The sequence below is a fragment of the Thermobia domestica genome, chromosome 10 (assembly GCF_964235325.1).
Source record: "Thermobia domestica chromosome 10, izTheDome1.hap1.1, whole genome shotgun sequence".
Taxonomy (NCBI): domain Eukaryota; kingdom Metazoa; phylum Arthropoda; class Insecta; order Zygentoma; family Lepismatidae; genus Thermobia; species Thermobia domestica.
Window position 1 is genome coordinate 148,258,504 of NC_137463.1, and position 23,935 is coordinate 148,282,438.

At 34.9% G+C, this 23,935-nt stretch overlaps 1 protein-coding gene across 3 annotated transcripts in view; it reads right to left on the reverse strand.

Moving 5' to 3' along the window:
- LOC145662765 (proton-coupled amino acid transporter-like protein pathetic) overlaps positions 1-23,935 on the reverse strand; it is a 1,517,009-nt gene that overhangs the window by 35,836 nt on the left and 1,457,238 nt on the right. For all 3 annotated transcript variants that reach the window (XM_081728636.1, XM_081728638.1, XM_081728637.1), the window contains one exon: positions 11,167-11,327. In XM_081728636.1, coding sequence (XP_081584762.1) covers positions 11,167-11,327 — 161 coding nt within the window. The remainder of the gene's footprint in view (positions 1-11,166; positions 11,328-23,935) is intronic.

The following is a 23,935-nucleotide window of genomic DNA, read 5'->3' on the forward strand; positions in this document are numbered from 1 at the left end:
CACAGGGTTATTGTTTAGACCTAGGTGGTTCCTTTCAGGAAGGCTTTAATAAGTAGGCAAGCTTAGCAGATACAAACCTCCCAGAAATAAGCATAAAGTGTTATCAGTCATCTTGGTATATACCAGTTGCATCTTAATTACATAATCATCTGTTACAATTTGTTGTGGTTACGGAAGATAAAGCCAGGCTCCTTGCTGCCTCATCTCCCGAAGCGGGTGCATGGTTGATAGCGATACCTTCTCCGCCTTTAGGCCTTCATTTGTCAAATGAAAGCTTTCGAATTGCTGTTGCCTTACGTTTAGGTTTAGCTGTTTGTGAGCCTCATCTGTCGAGCTTATGGAGGTGAGGTTAACCAACGTGGCCTGCATGGCCTTTCATGCATGAAGAGCGCTGGTAGATTTGCCCAACACTCCTTCGTTAATGATGTAATACTACGAGAGCTTAACACAGCTGGAATTCCTTCAATACGGGTCGGATGGAAAGCGACCGGATTGGATGATACTGTTTCCATGGATAAGAGGTAAATTTTTATTGTGAGACTTCTCATGCGCTGATACATACGCTCATTCAAGTCTCCCTCTGTCAGTAATGAACTCTGGAGTTGTTGCTGATCGCAGAGAAACTGAAAAGCAAAGAAAATAAAACAACATTCTCGAAAGTTTTGTTTTCACTCCAGTCGTTATTGAAACCAGTGGTGGTTGGAGTGCAAGAAGTCTTGAATTCATTAGGGAGGTAGGAAGACGCATTTATTGTGTTTTCGGCGAAGTTCGCTCCACATCTTACCTAATACAGCGGGTATCTGTTTCTATGCAACGTGGTAATGTTACGTCGGTCCTTGGTACTTTACCACCTGGAAAGGAACTGGGCGAGGTTATTGTACTCTAATAAGAATAGTTTTATATATATTAGTTTCTGGAAAATAGTTTTTCTTTTGACGTTTTAATTATATTGTAAGGTTCCCCATGTCTCCATAACATGCGATAACCATGTGTGTACTACACGTGTCAATAATAAACAAAAACAACGCAGACGACTGACCCGAAGAGGAGTCGCCCACATTCGCCAGCAGTCGGCAAGACGAAGATCACCGAGGGTAGCCGTCACTGCAGGATAAAAGAAAGGAGCACGCATCAACAAGCATCAATCTATCCATGTTGATCAAACCACCTAAAGCTCTAAGGCGCCCGGCAATTGGGTTTACCTTATCTTCTCACGACACTTGGTCAATTGAGAGATACCTATCCTTAAGCCCTAAGACGCACGGTCATTGGGTTCTTTTCCTCTCTCACGACGCCCGGTCACCGAGAGAGACACCTAATCACACACGTTTAACCCCTCTCACGACGCCCGGTCACCGAGAGAAACCTCACCTACAAAAGCCCTAAGACGCTTGGTCATTGGGTTCCTTTCCATAATCTTACAAGAAGTATTAGAGGAACTAGTTATTTTCCCTTTTGTATTTAAGTGGATCTTTTTATAATAAAAGGTGAAGGGAAGGTCCAAATTCCCATGTATAGTAATTGCTCTACCTTACATAAAGTGAGAGAATTTTACATGGCAGATGCGACGGCGTCTATTTACAGACATTTCTTTAAGGACTTTCCTACGGAACGCTCTTTTTATTAACGGAAAAACGAACTTAGAAATCTTTAAGTGTTGGTGCTACTAATACAGGATCACGTAAAAATAACATCCGTGTTATTATAGCACTCTCATAATTCTCAGCGGTAAATTGATTCGTTTTAGACTGGCAGGTATTTATGCCGACAACTAGATCTGGGAAAAATACGAGTATAGAAAGCGATAGTAATATGGCAGAATCAGGCTCCCGAATATCTTTTAATATTCCCCATCTAACTAGATATTCAGGTCACAGTTTAACACTTTCTGTAAACTTCTAGCAGCAGCTATGATTATGAGTTCTGTAATTTCACGAATGTTGAATACCCGTAATCTCTTCTTAAATTTGTACTTATAACTCTAAAGTTTGTGTGTTAGTTAAAAACAAGAGATATCCATACATAATGTTTGATTCCTGTTATATCCGAGATAATTGTCTGCTGATGGATAACTATCCCAGAACAGTTAATATGTTCAGCATATGTGCTATGATATGTGGCACATTGGTGCGAAATTAATAATAAAACGTGCCTTATGCAGAGTCGTTATCACGCGTGATTAGTGCCATACTAAAGAGTTCGACTAACATATGTTTCCTTCAGTAGTCAGGCCTTTAGTATGACGCTAATCATACTTCGAAACAAGTCTGCAAATGTCCTAATATGATTAAATTGCTTACCCACAACAAAATCCTGCTCATTTTGCTGAAGCGGTTTTTCGTATGTTTTATATATATCCTAAAATTTATTTCTAACTGTTTATTTCATTTACACAAATTTATATTTCTCCTCTTGCCACACAATTGATCAATACTTGCGCTATTACATTCACAATTAGTATATCATACTGTAATTTGGGCATCTTCCTTACGCTGACTAAACGAAAATAAAATCACTTTCAATTTATTTCTAATAAAAATTATTGGACAAAAGTACTACAAGCCCTCCCCGCTGGTCTAATGGCTACCACGCAAACCTTTGGTGCACGGGATCTTGGGAATCGATTCCTAGTGGGAGACCATTGAACGACAGTGGTTTGAATTCCACTTTGAAAGTATAGGTCAACGTCTCATATAGCCCTGCTGGAAAAAGAGGACGCTAAACGACAATCAATCAACAGTACTTTGAATTTTAGCTGCATAAACAACCTATGTCTTGTGGAACTGGTTAAATTTATTTTGTTAAATTTCCTAAACAAAATTTCAGTATTAATGTGTCAGGTATTTAGGGGCAAGGAAAAACACATTTTTTTAGCAAATGATAGCTCTATACACGAAGATTCTAAAAGCAGAAACAATGAGAATCGATACAATAGTGACTGACATCATTTTAACAAATATTCATTCAGTTAATAGTTTGGGTTGTCACAAAAATAGGAAAGTGAAAAATTCCAATTAATCGTAAAAACTCCATCAGGAGTGGAAATTGGAGAGGAGAGTACACCATTAATCAGCCCATTTGATAGGTTTCCAAACTCACGAACCCGACGCTCGCGAGCTCGGCACTCGTGCTCAACCGGGCTCGGGCTCAAGAGTTAAGTGCGAGCCCGAGCTCCAATGAAATAAGTCAGCGTGAGCCCAAATGAGTGAGAGCCCAACTGAGGGCAGTGAGCCTGCGCGCAGGTGAGCGCGAGTCCAACTCAGAGAGCTGAGCCAGAGCGCGAGCCTAACTGAGGGAACAGCCCGAGCGCGAGTGAGCGTGAGTCCAGTTAAAAGAAGTAAGCGCGAGCCAGTACAAAAAAAAGGTCATCCATGAACCAAAATTCTATCAATTCTTTCTCTATCTGATCTACTGCATTCTCTTCTCAAACTGATTTTTTGTGCTGATATCTGCGCTCTTAAGATTATGTCGTTTACTGGTGAACCTCGACAGTGACTGTCTGTTTACCAACACTCTTTAAACATGACAATATAGACAGTCTTTAACTGAAAAGTCTCCAGCACAGGCTGGACAACAATCAGGCATACTCGCTTCTAAACGTAGCGTTATTTCTATCCGGAAACTTTCCTCGGAAACATAAAAATATAATTTTCACTTGCATTATTATTTTTAATAAGTATGAAGAAATACACAAGACAAGTTGTCTACTGCAATTAAATGAAAGGAAGAATATGACCTATTTATAATCTTGCCATGACACCAACTTTTCATCATTCTAGGGGGACATACAAGATATTATTTAAAATTTTACTTCACTCCAACAGTGGTCGAACAGCAAATTCCAAAATAGTTGTTGCTAAGGAAGCTCTGTCTTTTTCCTTCGCGTGTCTCTCTCTCGCGAATGAAATTGTTTCTCGCCGTCGCAGTGGCAGTTGACCCTCGCCCTCGTTCACCCTCGCCATCACCAAGGGGGTTGTCCATCGCTCTCGTGCTGGAAACTTGTCCTCGCCTTCACTCGCCCTCCCCCTCGTGCTTCAAACCTGTCCTCGCCCTCGCGAAGCGAGTTGTCCTACCTCACTCGCCCTCCCCGTCGTGCTGGAAACTTGTCCTCGCCCTTGTGCACCCGCACCCTCGCAGCGACAGTCGGTCCTCGCCCTCGTTCACCCTCGCCCTCGCGAAGAGAGTTAGTTGTCCTCCCTTGCTCAGCCTCGTGCTGGAAGCTTGTCCTCGTCCTCGCGTTATTTTGGGCGAGGGGATTTGAGGATGATGATACTCTCGAGAGGGCCACCCTCATGAGCATGAAAATCTCAGCTTGAATATATTGTGATAATGGTTTGTAATATTTGATAATGTCACTTTTTAAAGGTAAGATTCTCTTTCGTGTAACTGACTACAGTGTACAAGTTAAATTTCACATAGTGTGTATTGAACAGTGGGAGGGCTTACAATGTACGACAGACTTTGGTTTCTACCCAATGAACAAAAACCTTTTTGTGAAATTTAGCCCGGGCAATAGTTTCCACCTTTCGCCACTACTGTCTACAAGAACGTGGTTTTATTAGGCTGTTATAACCAAACCGTTGAGAACAACATGTGTGACTGACTGATAGCTACACGATATGTTGACAGAGTGAAAGTATTCATTTTAGTACGGAAGCTGCCCTCAGGCAAAAAGACAAACTGCCCGCAGGCGTGGTTTCTACTGGTCTCTACCTTGTAGCATTGTGTTTAAAAAACAGATACAAGGTCTGTTGCTTAGTTCTTTGTAAAACAACTGATAAGGCGTTTTTGTCTCTTAAATAAATCATATTTGCCAAATTGTTGTTTGTAGCCTCTTCATTCATTATAAGAAACAATATATTCAGATTCAGAGAAGATCGCCGGAATTGTAATAGGAGGCTAAAAAAATATCTTTACATTTTGATCCTCTATTATTATTATTATTATTATTATTATTATTATTATTATTATTATTATTATTATTATTATTATTATTATTATTATTATTATTATTATTATTACATCTGTTAGTCTTCAACTGTGTTCAACACTGACTACGTATAAATCAAGGAAATTTTAAATAAGAAACGAAATCGTCACATCTTTTCAAAAGTAAAATACTATAATTACTAAAATATGCATTCATTGAAAAACTCAGGGGTACCAAGTGTACCCTCTTAAATCCACTTGAGAGCCTTCGAGTCCAAATTCGAGTAAAGTTAGGACATAAGAGACCCAGGTTCGATTCCCGGTGGGAGTTGATGTGGTTCGGATTCCACGTTAATCAGCAGATGTTTTCTCATATAGCCTCGCTGCTCAAAGGGACGTTAAACTAAAATCTACTTAAGTAGAAATAATACAATGAGAAAGTACTAAACTGTTTTGGTATATGCGATTCAACGTTAAATGAAACTACATATTTGCTTATGTATGTATCGTCAGAAATACACTATCCAATAAAGCAAACTTTTCGAGGAGAGTTCATCTCAAGATATACATATTGAAAGTTGTTCAGAAGGTGCGTCATGTAGAAATGCTATTTTATCGCGTGTGAACTTGGGGCTTCTACATGCGCAAGTTCTGATCACACATATTAACATCCTTGATTATCATAATATTGAAACTCAGCCGCAAATCCAGGATATCAAAAGGGAGGGACTAATTCATATTTTGCCACTTTATCATGTGTAAAAAAAAGTAGAATTGAAAACCATTTTATACAGTGTATACCTGAACTTCAAGAGGGGCTATAGCTCCTATAGCCCTCCACTTCTATCCACCGCCTGTTGAAATCAATTCATATTTCAAAATTCACAGACGGCACGATCAAGCACTGAATCTATTAAAACATTACTACGTAATAATTATCGAGAGTGCACTTTTCCTATTAAAGCTCATAGTATAGGGTATCATAATATAATTTGTCACTCATGTAGTGTGTGCTAATGTAACTCAAGATAAAAAATATTTTGTTTTACAACAATATGAAACTCGAATTGCCAGTACAAGAGATGCAATTTACTAAATCGCCTCGCAACCCACTTGGCCACATACTTAGGTTATACTCTTCGCCTTTGTCCCATGCTAACTAAACTATAGGCTAATATTAAATTCGCATTGCCGATATGGGTTTTCTAACAAGAATTATTGTGTTGCAACTTAATTTAGAAGCAAAATCCTGATTTTATTAGCATTTAAAAACTTTGCAGTGTGCATTAAAGTGATGACAGAAATATTGTGAAATCTCAGTTTCAAATTTCATGTCTACCTTGATTCCAAATACCTGTACTGTCATTTCTTTCCATGTTAGTAGGAGCCGAAAGTTGCAATTAATCTTATTTTTTCACTTGTATCATCTTTAATTTCCACTATTTGTTCATAAAATTTTAAAGAATATTAGTTACTAACAAGTAACACTTCCGAAGTGTAACACCCCGATTTTGATAAAATTTGGCAGGTAGATATTACACATGAAATAAACGAATACGTGCTTTCATTTTCTGTGGAAAAACGGTTGAAGGGGGCAAAAGCCTCCACCCAAAATTTTGAAAGTTGACGCCCGAAAGACAAAAAACAAGTGATCCGAAGACAACGAACGTGTTTAGTGTTTTCCTGGAAAAAACGCTTAGGTGGGCCACGGAATCCTCAAAAACTTTGATCACGAAATATCAAAAGTGCTTATGAAGAGTACGCAAAAATAAAAGAATACGTTTTTTCTGCAGAAAAACAGTTTTAGGGGCAAAACCTCCACCCAACATTTTGAAAGTTGACGCCTGAAAGCCAAAAACAAGTGAACCGAAGTCAACGAAATTGTACACACATATTGTAGACAAAATGAGGGAATACGTGTTTCGTATTTTCTGGAAAACACGGTTGTGTGGGGCACAGACCCCTCGAAACCTTTGATCACGAAATATCAAAAGTGCTAGTCACAGTATGTTAGATGGATGTAACGGACATGAAGAATTCCAACGAAACTTTGTGTATGAACAGTACTCAAAAAGTAAACGAATACATATTTTTTATTTTCTGCGGAGGAACGGTTTTACAGGGCAAAAGTCGCCACCCAAAATTTCGAAATTTGAGGCCCAAAAGGAGAGAACAAGTGCACCGAATTGAATGACATTGTGCACAGATATTGTATACGTAAAATGAGATGATTGGGTTTCGTATTTTCCTCGAGAAAAGAGGTTGAGTGAGGCACGGGCCTTCTAAACCGTTGATTACGTAATATCAAAAGTGCAAATAAGCATATTTCGGAAATTCCTAACCAATATGGAGAATTGCAACGAAAGTTCGTAGAGGGACAATTTGCAAAGCAATAAATGAAACGTGTTTTAATTTGTGCCGAAAAACAGTGTTGGGGCCTAGGCTCCATCCGAAAAAAGAAAATATTACCGTAATAGCGCAGGAAGGAGTGGATCAAAGCAAATGAAATTCTTTGTAGATATTTTACAGACCCTATGTAAAATAAGGCCTTTCGTGTTTGTAAAATGTCTCTATCCGTTTTCGTTCAGATTTGACACATTAACAAGAAACTGGAAATAAATCGACACGTGGTTTTGTTTATGCGGAAAAATATTGTAAGGGTTAAAGGTGCCTCGTGAAATACTAGAAAATACGCTATATTGTTTGTGCTTGTAATTGACCTTCCAAATTTGAAGATGGAGACACTTGTGAATCGATGGAGACATCTCACCAAAGGACACATTTTATATCCAATATCTACATACAATTTCATTCGCTTCGGTCCACTCCTTCCTCCAGTCAAAGCCTCGGTCCACTCAACAGTTTTTTTCTTTTCAAGAAAATACGAAACACGTATAACCTCATCTTACCCTTAAAATATTTGTGCACATTTCATTTACTTCGTTCCACTTCTTGCCTTTCGGGGTCAAATTCGAAAATTTTGGACGAGGGCTTTTGCACCCCAAAACCGTTTTCTCCCGAAAATAAAGAAACGTATTCGTTTACTTTTTGCCTATTGTCCATACACAATGTTTCGTTGCAATTCTTCATGTCCTTTAAATACATCTGACATACTGTTTGTAGCACCTTTGATATTTCGTGATCAAAGGTTTGGAGGGGTCCGTGCCCCACCCAACAGTGTTTTCCAGGAAAATACGAAACCCGTATTTCTTCTTTTTACGTCTGCAATATTTGCAGAATTTTATTCAATTCGGTTTACTTCTTCTTGCCTTTCGGGCGTCAATTTTCAAAATTTGGGGGGATTTTGCCCCTAAAAAGTTTTATCCGCAGAAAATAGAAAAAAATTCGTTTATCTTTTGCGTATTGTCCATACACAAAGTTTTGTTGCATTTCTTTATGTCTTTTACACACATCTGGCATACTGTTACTAGTACTTTTGATAGTTTGTGATCAAAGATTTGGTGGGGTCCGTGCCCTACCAAAGTTTTTTCCAGAAAAATTCGAAACAGGTATTAGCTCAGTTTATGTCTGCAATATCTGTGCACTATTTCATTAACTTCGGTTCGCTTGTTCTTGCCTTTCGGGTGTCAGCTTTAAAAACTTTCGGTGGAGCTTTTGCCCGCTAAAACCGTTTTACCGCAGAAAATAAAAACACGTATTGGATTATTTTATTTGTAGTATCTACCTGCCAAATTTGATCAAAATCGGAGTTTTACACTTCGGAAGTGATACTTGCAAGTTCTTCCTCTCATGAACACTAAAAAAAATACACAACAGAAACAAAGTTATTGCGGAAAAATATGTTACAGTTAGTTACTGTACTTCAGTTGGAGTCTTTTTCGAGTCAAGGTTCAAACAAAATTTGCTCCACTTTGCATCTTCCCATCCCTAGAAAGCAGGATCAGCAGCGTCAACAGCAGACACGAGCTAATTGTCTTCAAACTCTGCTACACAAGAGCAGGGGCGTATCCAGGGGAGCGGTCAGGGCGATCGCCCCCAGAAGAGGAAACTTTCTTATATATAAATAAAACCCATCCCAGAATTTGGAGCTGTTAAAAGTGGCTCTAAGTAGCAGTATTACAACCCACCGCGCCCCTAGAAGTTCATCGTAGATCCTCCTCTGGACAAGAGTATGGGTGAATAAACATTTTAAATTCACATTCATTTTGCACATCTCAACAAATAAAGGGTATTTTCATTTACTTCAATCTACTACTGCATTCTACTGAACTGTAATGACTTTTCTGTTTAAAAATAATTTTTCAATAATTGAAAATGATTAAGTTCAGTAATTCACCATGAATAGAGTTAACTAGAAGTGTTTTTTTTAACGAAGAAATAACAACATGAACCTTGAAATCTCTTTTCACAAACTGTTGAGGTTTGAGAGTAGACAAACTTTACTCTTTCGGGTACCGATTACCTCGAACCCCGGTAGCCAGAATTAGTCCAGGAGAGGGGACTTACATGAAAAGAATAAAAATCTCAGCAAGCTGTAGAAGTCTTTTAGTCTGGAGAAAAAAGGAATGAAATCTCTAATTTCTAGTTCTCTTAATCTTGTAGCTCAATTACCATATGATGTTATATATTGGGAGATTATATTTAAATTATGAAACGATGTACCGTAAGCGGGCAGTATTGTACCAACGCTTTACAGAGAACGTTTTTTTTACCGGATGGAAGCAGTGAGTTGAGAGAGAGTTTAGTTTATATACCAAAATATAAAGAAATGCAAATTAAATAATACGTATATTGTAATTCTTAGAATATATGTTAGAATTTCAAGACATGGCGATAATCGTTTAGCTGATGTACCACCATAAGAATTAATTGTCATCATTATTTTTCAATAGCATATTCAATATAATTCATATTTATATAAGTATATAATACCATAGTTATGCTTTATAGCTTGTTTAAGTAGTTCATCTCTCACAAACCCCCCTTTTAAATTGGTGCTTAATTTTTTCACCAACCTCTGTATTTCGTAGCTGATCAGTTGTTTTGTCTTTTTGGCTTTTTAAGTGTACCTTTAAGCTCCACATTTCATTGGTAACTAACAGTGCTCTCTTTCTTCTACAACTTCTTACTTATTCGTTGTGGTATGAAGTACAGTCTTTGAAATAGCTGCTGTTTACGTGGTATTGAAATAACACTTGCTAATTCAGTAAAAATGACCAGTAATGTAAAATTAGACCTTTAATAAGTTATTTCGGAAAATTCTTGATCTGATTCATTTGTGTTGTATTTGAAGTCAAATGTACTCATTTACTTCTTTAGTTGTTTTTTTTGGCTTTATCGCTGTCAGTATATGTTCTTAAAGTAATCAATTTCATGTGGCCTATGTTAAATCCGTTAGCATCTGAACTTTCTTAACGAAAGCATGTTAAGAAATTAAATACATGTATCTAATTAGTTGCAAAATTGCAATGGATCTGTTATGAGTTATCGCACTTGGGTTATTCTGTCTGTTCTGGGCAATGAATGAATATGAAATCTGGTTTCTTACTTGATATTCGAAATACGGGTAATTCCATTGTAGATTACGTGTCAGTCTTTAATTTGACATATGTGGTAACTATTTGGACGTAAGTTCTAATGACATAGATAGAGTACAATACGAACATTATTTTGTGCATTATTGATTAACTAAATAATGTTTATTTCTGTAATTAGAACGCAACAGAGAGCCGAAAAATGCACAAATACAATTCAGCTACAAACCGATCATAATTGCTTGTATTACACATGGTATATTGTTTGAATAATTCAGAAAAATAACATGTCTAATCATGCTACCTATATCACATGAATTACATTTTCTATTGGCAGAACATCGAGAAACTGACTACAGTGGAGCGTACCTGAAACATATAATTTTGTTTTAAACAACATTTTTGAAAAGTCTCGTTACCTAGTAATATCTGCTATCAGATATCGTAATCAGAAAAATGAAATCTAAACACATCCTTAAGATCTCACATACTATATTGATCTCTTTTAGACAAATTGCATAAACGATGACTGAATTCCAGACACAGAGTTCTCCAAGGCTTGAAATGTAATCATTACCTTTAAGGAATCTCTGTTTGCAAACTTATAGTGTTATGTTTATTCACACACTTTTCCAGTATGAAAGATTGTTTCTTCAATAACTTTGTATGTATTTTTCAGTTATTTTTTGAACACAATCTAAAGGTTTAAAGGCATACCTTTGGCACACCTCTGAGTACATACCTGTGGCAGTGACTAAGGAAGTTCTAACTATATACTCCATTTGGACTGTAGATTTCTTTTCCTTCACTACATTCCATATGATCTCATTGCAAACATAAAATTGCAGACCATAAGTAAAAAACACAGCTAGGGCGATTAGAATCTTCACAGATTGTGCTAATCTGAAAAACAAGTAATAGATCACATACAGAATGTAAATCTATTAAATTGAAATAGAGTATGAGGTGATGTGCAGTTGACATATTTTATCGTTCTAATAGATAATTAGGGAAACAAATGCCACACAAAGGTTCAGAATAATCCATTTGGATTTAAAAAATATTTGCATTGGATAATATTATTCATCTTCAAAGTAAAGTTTGCCCAACATTATATGAACTATGCGCAAATATATATAATTAATATTGTTGTTTTCATATAAATATTATGAAAATGTCAGGATGTACATATGGTAACGCTCAACAGTGAAATTATTGGTGGAAATATGAAGGATGAACAGGATTAACTAATGCGTTATGTGCGTTATAAATTATTTTTATTGATATAGGAATTTCAATTGTAGAGGAAACTCAAGAAACAAAAAATAAATAAAATAAATTATTAAAACAAATTCTTTGTTTTAAACAATTTCTTTAAATGATTAAATATAATGCATAATTTCTTTTTAAATTTTTCTTATCAAAGAATTTCTAAGTATATTCAAATGAATTATTTTTCGTATTGTTATCAAGGAAAAATAAAACAAAATATCTATATAAAATTGAATTATTATCTTGATAAGCTTATGAATTTACAAAATATATTTTACTAGTTCTTGATAAAAAGCCTTTTTTATTTCTTTCGCTAAAGGAAATGTTAAGCTGTTAAAATAAAATGTACGTTTATGTTTATTAATATAAACACAAACCCCATTTAATTTATCTAAAATTATAATTAATTGTACTGATGATTGCACAATTATAGGAAATCTGTAAATAATGATGTATAATTTAAATATTGGTGTAAGGCTTCTCGTTACAATTTGCACTTTTGTCCTAAACTAAGATTGTCAGATTTCGAATCGTTTGTTAAACGTATAAAGTATTAATCTTTCATCTAAACGTTATGTGAATATAACGATTTTGCAGTAGATTAAATGATGCAATGCATTTTTAGGAACAGGTATCATTCATGTAATTCTGATATTTTTATCAACGTCCAAAAATACTACTTGGAATAGCTTCAAGATGTTCTTATGTTAAAGGCAGAAATGCATTTCCTGTTCGTAAGAACATCTTCCTTTCTTAAGTGTTTTACGTTGTTATGCAAGAACATGCAAAATCTTTGTATTTCTACTTAAAAGTTGTGTATGACGTGGATTTAAAGGAATGTTTCCTTTTATTGTATTTTTAGCACCTTGTAAGGTTGTACGAATAAAAACGCCGGAAGCATGCTTTAATATTTCTCTTTGTTTTATAGACTTAGATTTGCACAAAGCACGGAGAGCACTGTAGTGTTCTTTCAACTTCAACATCTTGAAGTCACTAAACGTAAATAGACGTATTCGCATTTTTTGCACTGGCGTACACATATATACTTTCAGGGGGAAAATTGTATATATTTGTAGTGCATCATGTGTTTTGTGTTAAATCAAATAATACATATTAAGTGTATCATGTCTAAAATCTTCTAACACACCCACAACATGCTTACTTTGACTTGGCATAATATGCCTAGCTAAATATTGTATTTGCAACTTATCACGTGGTTTTAAAATACAATAATATAATATGCATTTCAACTAAAATCACGATAATTTTTACCTCCAGGAAATAAGTTTTAAATAATAAATACTACTCCTATTTTTTTGTGATGTGCATATTTTCTAAATAAATTAGCAACATCACATTTTGTTCCAGATATTGAGTCATCCAACAATAATAAACAATTTTCTTTAATACTAAACGTATTCATATCTGTCATACCTTTTAAATGAAACTTAATACTCACTCAAATATAATTTTGGTATTTCTACGTATAGCACTACAGAATGTAATAAATTTGGTACTAGACAGATTTACACTTTCATTTAATAATCGGTTTACAAAACAAGTTTTATCTGCCCTTAAAGGACCAGCAGTTATAAATGGAAATAGATTATTAAACGTCAACATCTTGCATTCAAATGATTATATGCAATAGGAAGTTTTCCTTTATATAACTCCAATTCATATACATATACTCACTCATTCACACACACTCAGATACTGAGTAAAATGTTATGTACCTTAAGTACTAAAGTAAGATTGACTAGAGCATTAAACTTGACTGAAACATTGAAATTGAGTAAAAATGAAAGATTAGTAAAAGTAATATACCTTACTTAGTGAATTACAAGTAAAAAATAAAGCTTAGTAAAATGTTTATATAAAATGAGTACAAAAATTAAAATTGTGGGCAATTAATAAAACTTCACTAACAAATAAATTAACGTTAACATTCATAATCATTTATTACTAGGCAGAACCACAAGATGCACTACACCGTTTTCTTATTAGTTCGGTATCAGTCACGTCATTGTCGTGAATATGTTTACGTTTCTTGTTAACATGTTGATTCTTTGTCTTTTTGCAAAAATATACGAAAACTAGGTCCATGCATAATACTGTTTGGATTGTGAATTACTACTGTCAATTTCTTCACATATTAGTTGACAGAAACTGTGTAAATTAATTTTCTTAGACATCCTGTCATTTAATGTTATGCTCCTAATTTTGAATATGTCTTGAAATTCATCCTTATTATTTTTAGTCGCATTCAATAATTCTCAGCGTCTAAAGCTAGAAACGTTGTGAATTCCCATCCCTCTTGTATTTCATCTGTTAATTCCCCTAAATATTTTTCAACTTTACATTTCTCACATGAACTGTCTGTATGACAGTAAATGGCGTTTTCAGGTCAAAGTGTTGTTAAGAAGTCTTAGTCTATATTACTAACAAGTTTTAGTTAATAATTCCTAGTAAGACTTAGTCTGGCCCACGAAGACATAAAAGCTTCTCATATGACATTAGAAAGCTGCAACGGAACGTTTTCATTATCGTCAGTCTTCTTCTTCTTCTTCTCCGTCGTCAGTACAGGGATACTCTTTATACATGATTATCGTATGAACTTCATCGATAGGTAAAGTCATTTTGAATGTCACGTTTTTCCGATAAACATACCTTAGAAATTCTGTTTGATTATTAACAATTAAAATCCGTGATATGTCTGTTCTTCCCCCATTTACCATATGAATTGTTTATATATAATTTTGCACATGCCCTCAACCCCGGGTTTTGTTAATATTTTCTTTATTTAATTTTATTCTTTCATGGGCATAGTCCATTCTTTAATATTGGTAATTACATGGACATTATATATTCCTCAATATATTTCTTTGTCTTCTTCGATAACACATGAAGCATGAAAACCAGAAGGATCTTCTTCCGTTTGGAGGAAGATGCTAACGTAAGTTCCGAAAAATCCTAAGGAATTACCTGTTCAAGATACATAAGGTTGAATTCCCAAATGATAAATATTGAGAATTTTATATCCTATTTATAGAGCACAGTAAAGTTCAGGTGTACAAAATGTGTCTGTAAGGGTTCATTCACCGTCAGTGGGGTAAACTCATTAATGGTATAATCTTCCATACATTTCGCACGAAGGCCGAAAAGTAATCGACTTCTCACAACTTATACTGGGAAAGCACATTTGTTGGGGCACAATAGTGATCTAACTACACATCTGGAAAATTCGACCCAAAATGAATCATCGCAGATATAATCGCCAAAGGTTTATGTGATATTATCCAAGGATACAACGATGTCACATCGAATTGATAAGCTCATTACCTCCACAATTTACATACGATTTAAACACTTCACAACGGTTCACATGGTAAGAATTCTTGTTAATAAAAGAACCACAAATATCAAGAAATTGTTCGTTTAGAAATTTTTGGTACACTTTTTGCACCTTATCAACGCAAAAACACTCCCAGATTTCAAATAAATGTACATTTGCGTTTCTCAAATATTTACGTTGTACATATCCTGATCATTATGAAGAATGTCATCACGATTATACAGACAACATTTGAGACACCCGTGACAGTAACACCCGTAAGTAAATATAGCATTAATACTTTGATACCACACAGTTGCTTTATATTTGTTAAATTGTTCTTCCTTGCACACTTTATATTAATATTTAATACTTTTCCCATATATAAAATCAATTTATGCTGTATTACATATTACTATGAAATACGTGGCTGGGATTACAGGGATAGTATTTTGTCCTGTACGTTCGCATACTGTGATGTTATGTGCGTTCTTATACTGAGACTACCAATCGTACATGATGTAATAAAACATTGAAAACCAACCTTTTTCTCTGCAATAATATTGGTGAATTTGATCATACCTTACGTTAGAATTCTAACGTCATTTTTACAGTACGCCAGCATATCACGTTGTAAACTAAATCTTGCTCCTGATCTTAACCAGCGTTCTTCGTTCCAGGCTTCAAATCACTCTTTCTAATGTGCTTCGAGATTCAGGGCCATATTCTATCCGAGGGAACGCACCAACTTAATTTATATTTTATGTTGTTAACTATGGGGAATCTCCCTTCATTAGATTTTCCAAAGGCCTAAAGTTTCAGAAAGATTACATACTTTAACCTTAAAACCATATAAGTGTCACGAAAGGATATTAAATTTCAGATAGACACGTTGAAAACTTTTTGACACTGAATTAAAATATTAAGAATGTTATGAACTCAAAACATTATGATCTCCTTCCATGAGTGTTCAGATCTCATCCATCAGTCATGTCTTTACAACCATCAGAGAGTAAGAATAGTTAGTTTAAAAATATATGTCATGGAAGATGTATATCTTGTCTCAAAAAGGTTGAGTGCATTCTTTATTGCTGTTTTGAGGCAAACATTTCCTAAGTTCAACTTCGGGTATCTTCGGAAAGAAGTAAACCAGATTCGAACCTCCAAGCTAACGTTTGCAATCGGGAAAAAATTGCAGATATGTTTTTCTTCTAAATATAATAAGACTTGTTACACAGTGTAGAAAAAAGCAACATTGATTGAAATACTTAATGATACAATATTACGAAACCTTGTGTTAATGTCAGTACATCCTTGTTTTTCATTTAGCTCTCCATACGTAACGGAACATTTAGATACGTAGAGATGCAAGGGCTCGAAAAAAACCCGGCTTTTTTGAAAAAAAAACTCGGTTTTTTCTGCTTTGCTTTTTTGCTTCGGAAATTTTGGGCTTTTTTCAAAATACTGCTTTAAATTGATAAAACAGACTTTGTATCGCTTCTCTATAACACAAAAAATCATTTAATTAGTGGTTGGTACTGATAATAATATAAAACATCGAAAATAAACTATGAATTTCGAAAAAATATTTCAAACAATTTTTCTTCAACATATTTACATTATGAATTCCACAGGATTAACCAATGTATATAATAAGAATTTTTTAACCTCCTATATAAAAAAGTAAGCAGAGTTGGCAAGAACCGTGGTTGTTTTTGAATATGCCAAAAACCCGTTTTTAGGGGGATGTTTAAACCAGGCTTTTTTGGTTTAAACCAGGCTTTTTTGACTTAGATTTTTTGCTTTATGTATTTATATTACATATTCACAGAAATAGCCTAAGTTTGTTTCGCCTTGATGTTATTATGCAACAGCGGGGTTATGCCGGAAGAACTCCCATAAGCTTAAAGAAGTGCGGTCAGTAAATTTCTTAAGTTGAGAATCTCCCGCCCTAGCCATTGGGAAAATCCCGTCATTACTTGAAATGTAAGACAATAACGGGAAAATCCTGTTATTGCTTTGCACGTAAAATTTAAAGGTCAACGTACCATAATCAGTACGCTAAAACTGAGGTATTAAATTACAAATTTAGTACCGGTACGTAGATATCATTGAAAGTCCAATCCAAGCTAATGTTGGAAGCTACGTAGGCAATCGATAAATTTTGCCAATTTCTGTCAATATATTTAAGCAATATTGGCTTCTTTATAAAACAACAGGCATTTAGACATGTAGAAATATACAATTTGGTTTGTTTCGTATATTTAGGCTTAACATCCTTACGAAATACCGAGGTTATCAAGGAGAAGACTTTCGCTTAAACTGACATCCGAACCGCTACTTGGGTTACGCATGAAAGAAGGATTGTGGTTCGACCGAGAATTGAACATGGGACACCTTGATTAAAAGGTGAAAGGGAAATAAAACTATTGCAGGTGGTTTGATATCTGGAAACGTTACCATGAAGTTCACACGATTCGCATTTTTCATTCTTTTTATTTTTGTGGTTTAAACCAGTTATTAAAAAAAAGTTGGTGTAAATCAGCCACTTCTTTTTAAAGAATACACAAATAACTAGCAAAATAGTATGTAGTATTTTTACTTCAAAATATTCCATACCCTCTTTTTGAAACAAAATAAAATTAAAATAAAACATAAGGGAAATACTTAGATTTATATGATACACTTAAAGGCTGCACATCTAGAGCTTTTGGTTCTGTATATTCTTGAAATTCTACAGTTAAGTTTTATAGAACCACCATCACAGTTTACCCAATTCTCAAGTTTTCTGAATTTTTAACAAGAGGGATTCAACATATCATTACGGAACTCCCCCCCCAAAAAAAAGACTACGGAATATATTTAAGTTAAGCTAAATACAACTGCACAACAAACATGACTGAGTGATTAGCTTTTGCGCTTCTATCGGGAAGTCCGGGATTCAACCAGCATTCGACCATTCTGACAAAGCTTTTCTTCATTCCATCTGTGAATGTAGAAATAGTGCGTGTACTCCTTTGGGCGACTTCCTTTTTTATTGTTTTTAAATCGTTATTATTACTAATTACCAGCAGTGACGGTTTTGCGAAGGTTAGGGGGGCGGTCTTTCGGACTGAAGCCCGTTCCCCAAAGTTACGGAATGTCTGCTACAAACGAAATATCTATTATTTATGCCTTTACTCATAAACTTTAAGCTCCCGTCAAATAAAAATTACGAATGTTTTAAAAAAAACTAAACATTAGTAAGAAACCCTTCCCAAAATACTTTTCTAAATCCGCCGCTGATTCTCAGTATAAAATGATCTTCAAGGTTGTATCCGGAAGATTATTGCTAAACATATAAACGAAACGAAATATTAGTTATGCCTGTACTCATAAACTTCAAGCACTTCCCAAATAAAATTAGGACTTTTTAGGAAACGAAACAATCAGAAAAAAACCTCCTAAAGTACTTTTCTAAATCCGCTACTGATTATTTGTGTAAATTGGTATTCAAGGTTGTGTCCGGAAAATTATTGCTACATCACTTCACAGCTACAGTATAACAGAAATGTGGAAGTACGGTTTGACGGATATATTGAAAAACGTACGCTTTGACGGATAAATAGAAAAACGGGCAAGTTTAACTTTTGCGCTAGAAGCTAGAGTACTAAAAGCTCTTAGAAATGAAACACGGATGACAAACTAGAGAAGAAAAAAGATGTCGATAACTCAAAAGTTAAAATAAAGTTAAATAGCCTCTAAAATTACCCTCAAATACTACATTCTTCATGTTAGCTTTAATTCGTAAAACATGTGCTCCATCCATCTTGATGGTGAATTTCAGAGCGAAATATCACATTCAGGTCATGGAATTTTTATCTAACTATAGAATATACTATAAGAAAGCTATTTAGATAGAAAAATCATGAAGTTGAAAAAAGCCAAAATTTCCAAAATTCTCGTTTTTTTTCCAAAAAAAGCCGGCTTTTTATGTGAAAAAAAAACATCGATTCAAAAAAGCCGGCTTTTTTGCATCTCTATAGATACGTAAAGGAATCTTTCAACATATAAAAGAATGCTCAAAGTTAAGACAGAACATAATTCTCGCCTGAGTACTAAAATAAAAATCAAAGTAGAACCAAAACAGCGTTTGCAGTGGATATAAATTTTATAATTATCTTGAGAGCCGCTATAGATCGCTAGAAGCATGGTCCGGAGAGTGCTTGTGTTAGCTCAGTGGTAAGCCGGTGGGTTTCAAATGGTAAGGGTTTGAGTTCGATTCCCATGTGGGTCAATGCGTTTTTCACAAAATTCAATTTTCTGCAATGCATGAAAAATTATATAAAATAATTACATTAAAATACATCAGTTGTGTAATCGTTGCAGATCGTAGTAATTATTATGTTTAAAATATAACATCTGAGATAGGTGTTCACAGTACGTTGGTATTGTATATGTAAATATTAAATACAAATTAAGAAAATAATATCAAAGCAATAGTCATATAGTGTATTTATTTGCAGCTACTTGTCAAACGGAGGTTATTTCTCAATATTCTCATTACAGTGAGTAATGTCAAATACTCTGTTATTACATAAAGTATGTTTAAATTATCTTTCGAAAGTATTATTTTATCTTTGCTGGCTGAGAATAAAATAATTTATGTACCATACTTTGCTTACAAAAGACAGTTATGAATAAAGAAAGCTGAAGATAGTTGTATGGATTGTACTCGCATAGAATATAGTGTAACAGCATCGTACTTTGCAGTTGGCTTGGTAGCCGAGCGTGCTATGTCGTGTTTCTTTAACACTTATTTTCTAAATTTAAAATATCATTTTTACCTGGTTCAATCCAACTGTGTTTTACGTTTTATATTTTCCTCTTACGATTTAATTGTATAATTAATGCATTCATTTTCAGTAATTATATTATGTAATTATGCCTATTTTAGAAGGAATATTAAAAATATATGTATATGCCTATATTGTGAGATCTCACTGAGACTGCGGTGAGACATTACAAAAAAACACCTAAGCAATGAAGCAGAATTCATTATTTGAATCTAGCAAGTCTTTTGATCTGAATCATTCTCTTTTTTTAAAACAATTCCTTATTTGGGGTTCATTACAAAATAAAATTACACCCATTTAGCTAGAATACGTATTTTTGTAAAAATTATTTGGGTTAACTTGGTAAATATTTCATCTATTAGCAAGTGAATAGTTTTATTTTGTACCAACGCTAATAGATGATGCTAGTATCACCGTCTATAGACTTAACTGCCATCTGGAAAGAATCGATGTAACTATTTGATGGTAGGTTAACTCTATGCTTCTTTATTTGCAATGCGATATTGCCACATAGTGCAAATCGCGTGTTCAGGTGCCATCTGAAAGATATGTAATTATATATATTTTTGCTTTATTTTGACCTGCAGAATAGTGCTTTGTGGTTCGTGGGCGACAGTTTTAGAACATGCGATATATATATATATATATATATATATATATATATATATATATATATATATATATATATATATATATATATATATAAAGTTAAGACAATACGTAAAACGTAGGAGAGATAATGACCAATATTAAATATAAATAAAGCAAAAGTACAGCAATATATGACTTCATTCCTTTGTAAGTTCGATCAACACTCTGTAATGCTCCTAAACAATGTCAACACCAATAATAATATCTGATTCAAGCTGCAATTACTATAAATTCTTATATAAATCTACTGATCCTGCTATCACAAAGCCTAACAGCAATAGTAATATACAATATACATGAAGTATGTATAAGTGATTGAAATAATACCCTAATTCTAATAATTTACTTTTTCACTGTGGAAGGCGACGGAAAAAAATTTCCCTAACCTACGAATGTCGATTATAGTCGACGTGTTAAAATTTGTCTGTATCTTGGTTTTGTCGATTGTAGTCGCCAAAGGTTTTCTGTGTGATTTCTATTGTTTATCGAAAACAATAGAACACAAACAAAAATGAACGGTACAACTTTGGCGACTACTCTCGACAAAGCCAAGATACGGACAAACAAATTTTAACACGTCGACTATAGTCGACATTCGCATGTTAAGGAAATTTGGTTCTGTCGACAAAAGTCGACTTCCTCTGTGAAAGGGTTAAGCTACGAAGACGGTGTAAGACAACTACGGAGCGAGTGTTAACATATAAGCGCCCCAGCCAATTAACATTCCTATTCTATAAGGATGCATACTAGAACGGTTTAATCGTATATAAGCCCATTTATGTGTTTATTTTTGAGTTATTCAATTTCCTCTTCCTCTCTTCAAGGGAGAGTGAGTGAAAGTTGAGAATCTCAACATAAAATACCTGGAATTCTTTTTTTCCTGACAGGTGTTCTTTTCGGAATGTCAGCAGCTGACAATTACTGACTGAATGTCGGATGATCACGTTATATTTTACGATCAGACTTTTCATTCAAATGTTACGCCATACCAGAAGTCTTTTGTTTCTTAGTTGTGGAAATTTCGTACCCCTTTTCATTAGTAAATTACCATCTATTTTTAAATTTCCTGTCGGACGATTATTTATGAATAGGCGAAGAAGGATTGCGAAATTCTTCATAAAGCGGGAGCACAGCTCTTCGTTTTACAGTAAGTGATTGTAGCAATCCGACGGTTTTCACAATTTACGGAAGAAGAAATTTATTTTTGTCATCCAAATATATGAGTCGCCCTAACGTTAGGAGATTAAAACGAAACAAACACTCTTTTGTATTTAATTACAATCTATATACCTATTTATCTCGTTGAACTGTTATGTAAAAATCGATAGGTATCTAAAAATTTTCAGTACACTTTTGCTATTTTTAATAGTAGAAAGAAAGAACGAAGAGAAGGATTGCTTGTATAAAGCAGTGTCAAGGTCAAGATATAAGTTTACTGCGCGAACACGTCAATTGGGAGCTTTCGTTGAGGTGTTACTCTGGTGCGCATATGGAGAAATCCCCAAGGATAAAGTTGGGTAGGCATTTTTGATGAAAAAATACTTCAAGTGCTGTTTCAGTATGATTTGTTGTTGTTGAATTCATATCGGCCGTATGCCGTGCTGTAACATTCACTCTTTCTCAGAAAATCACAAAAAACAAAATGGCGGTCGAAAGTATTTTTTGTATTATATAGAACTCAAAATATGCGTTTGTTCGACAGGAGTTTGCACATTGCTCAACAAAATTTCTATTAAATGTGGCATGAATATTCTTCGATGTTCTAGAAAAGCGATTACTGAACTCAAAACCACCAAGCACCCAGTTGTCAGTGTTACCAACCTATTACAAAATTATTTTTTTCCGATATATTCCTTACCGTTCAATGTATCTGCGCCAACTTGATATGAACGTTATTCGATACCCTAGGAACATTATTTTCTTGAGAGTTTGTAGGGTATTGATATTTTCTAATGATATTACACATATGTGAAATACATGATGCATTGTACCAAACTGTTGATTTTATGTCAGATCGAATGTCAAAATTCCTACCAAATTTCAGTAACTGTTTTATCCAAGTGTCACTCAACTTCCTACATATGCAAGATTGTGTGTATGGATTTGGTTTACAATTGCACCGAACAGTCTTGCATCCTGTGGTACAGGTACAGGTAATCAACTCTTCATAAGCGTCTGAAATTGGCGACAATATTAATAAATGAGGGACAAGTGAATTATACTTCATTTTCCATCTCATTGTTAAAGAGGAAGGCAACACAGCGTGCTGCAAATGGGCCTGTCTTCACACTAATGCCTGGTAATGAGGACGCTCTATGTGAAAGTAAAGAGAATACATGGTTGGTAGCAGTTTCTCTAGTGTAATGTCCTTGACGAATATTCTAGAGCGAACTTCATTGATCTTGTTAGCATTCAACCTGCGTTCCTAATGGTGCGGTCGCTAAGGACTGTATCAACTCCTTATCCTCTCAGCAGATTGTTCTGCTTTGCAAACACATCCCAGCACGTGTTCCTCGTATGTCCAGAGATGTACGAAGTTGAGTCACATCCAGTGATAGGATGGAAAGCTGGAAGAAGCTGGAGAACTTGTGGTTCCATCTGCAGCATTTACACGGTGGTTTGAACTGAAATTTACTTTCTGTTCCTTGCTGTCCCTGCTATCATTCACAGTTTTTTTTATCATATTTTTTTTAAATCATTTTTTTTTCTACATCATATGGAAGTAACTAATCAGAAGGACTAAGATGTCAGTATCTCTTGTCGAGACAACAATGCTTCTTGCTTTACTTTTAACGCAGTGTAAAATAATCCCGGTTTCAGCTTCTCCGTGTTTGGCCTGCAAGGTATTAGTGTCGGATTGCATCAGAAGCTTCGACCCTTTCCTCACATGTGAAGTCATCTGCAGCAACTATGGTCTTGTTAGATTATGTTTGCAGAATCAGCTGGAGTGAGAGAAATTTAGCGAGATCTGGTTTGTTGTTATCGTCAATAATAAAGTTCTTATACTTTGTATGAAGAGAGACATATCTGTTACACATTGGTTTCCTGATTCCCACAGAATCTTACCCACGCCGTTTCTGTGTGCCACTCTTGCGCTGGAAGTGTTCCCCACTTTTGAAAACATTTTGAACAAAAGCATCTAAAAAGTCTCCGAAAGTGTATGCTGTCTGTGGCTTTCCAATTGCTGTTGGCCTGTTCATCAATGATTAGCTGTGATTTGCCGTCAATTTTGGTTGAGACAAGGAATATGATCAGTCAATATTCCTGCGAGAATTATTTTTGAGCCTGAGCGAAGCTGTCCATTTGCTTCTGCTAGATATAGAGGAACAACGAAAAGTGCATGCCCCCTAATGTTGTTATGGTTGACTGAACGTCGTGCTTCATATGCAGCAAAGAGTCGCTGCAGAAAGTTCTTGTCA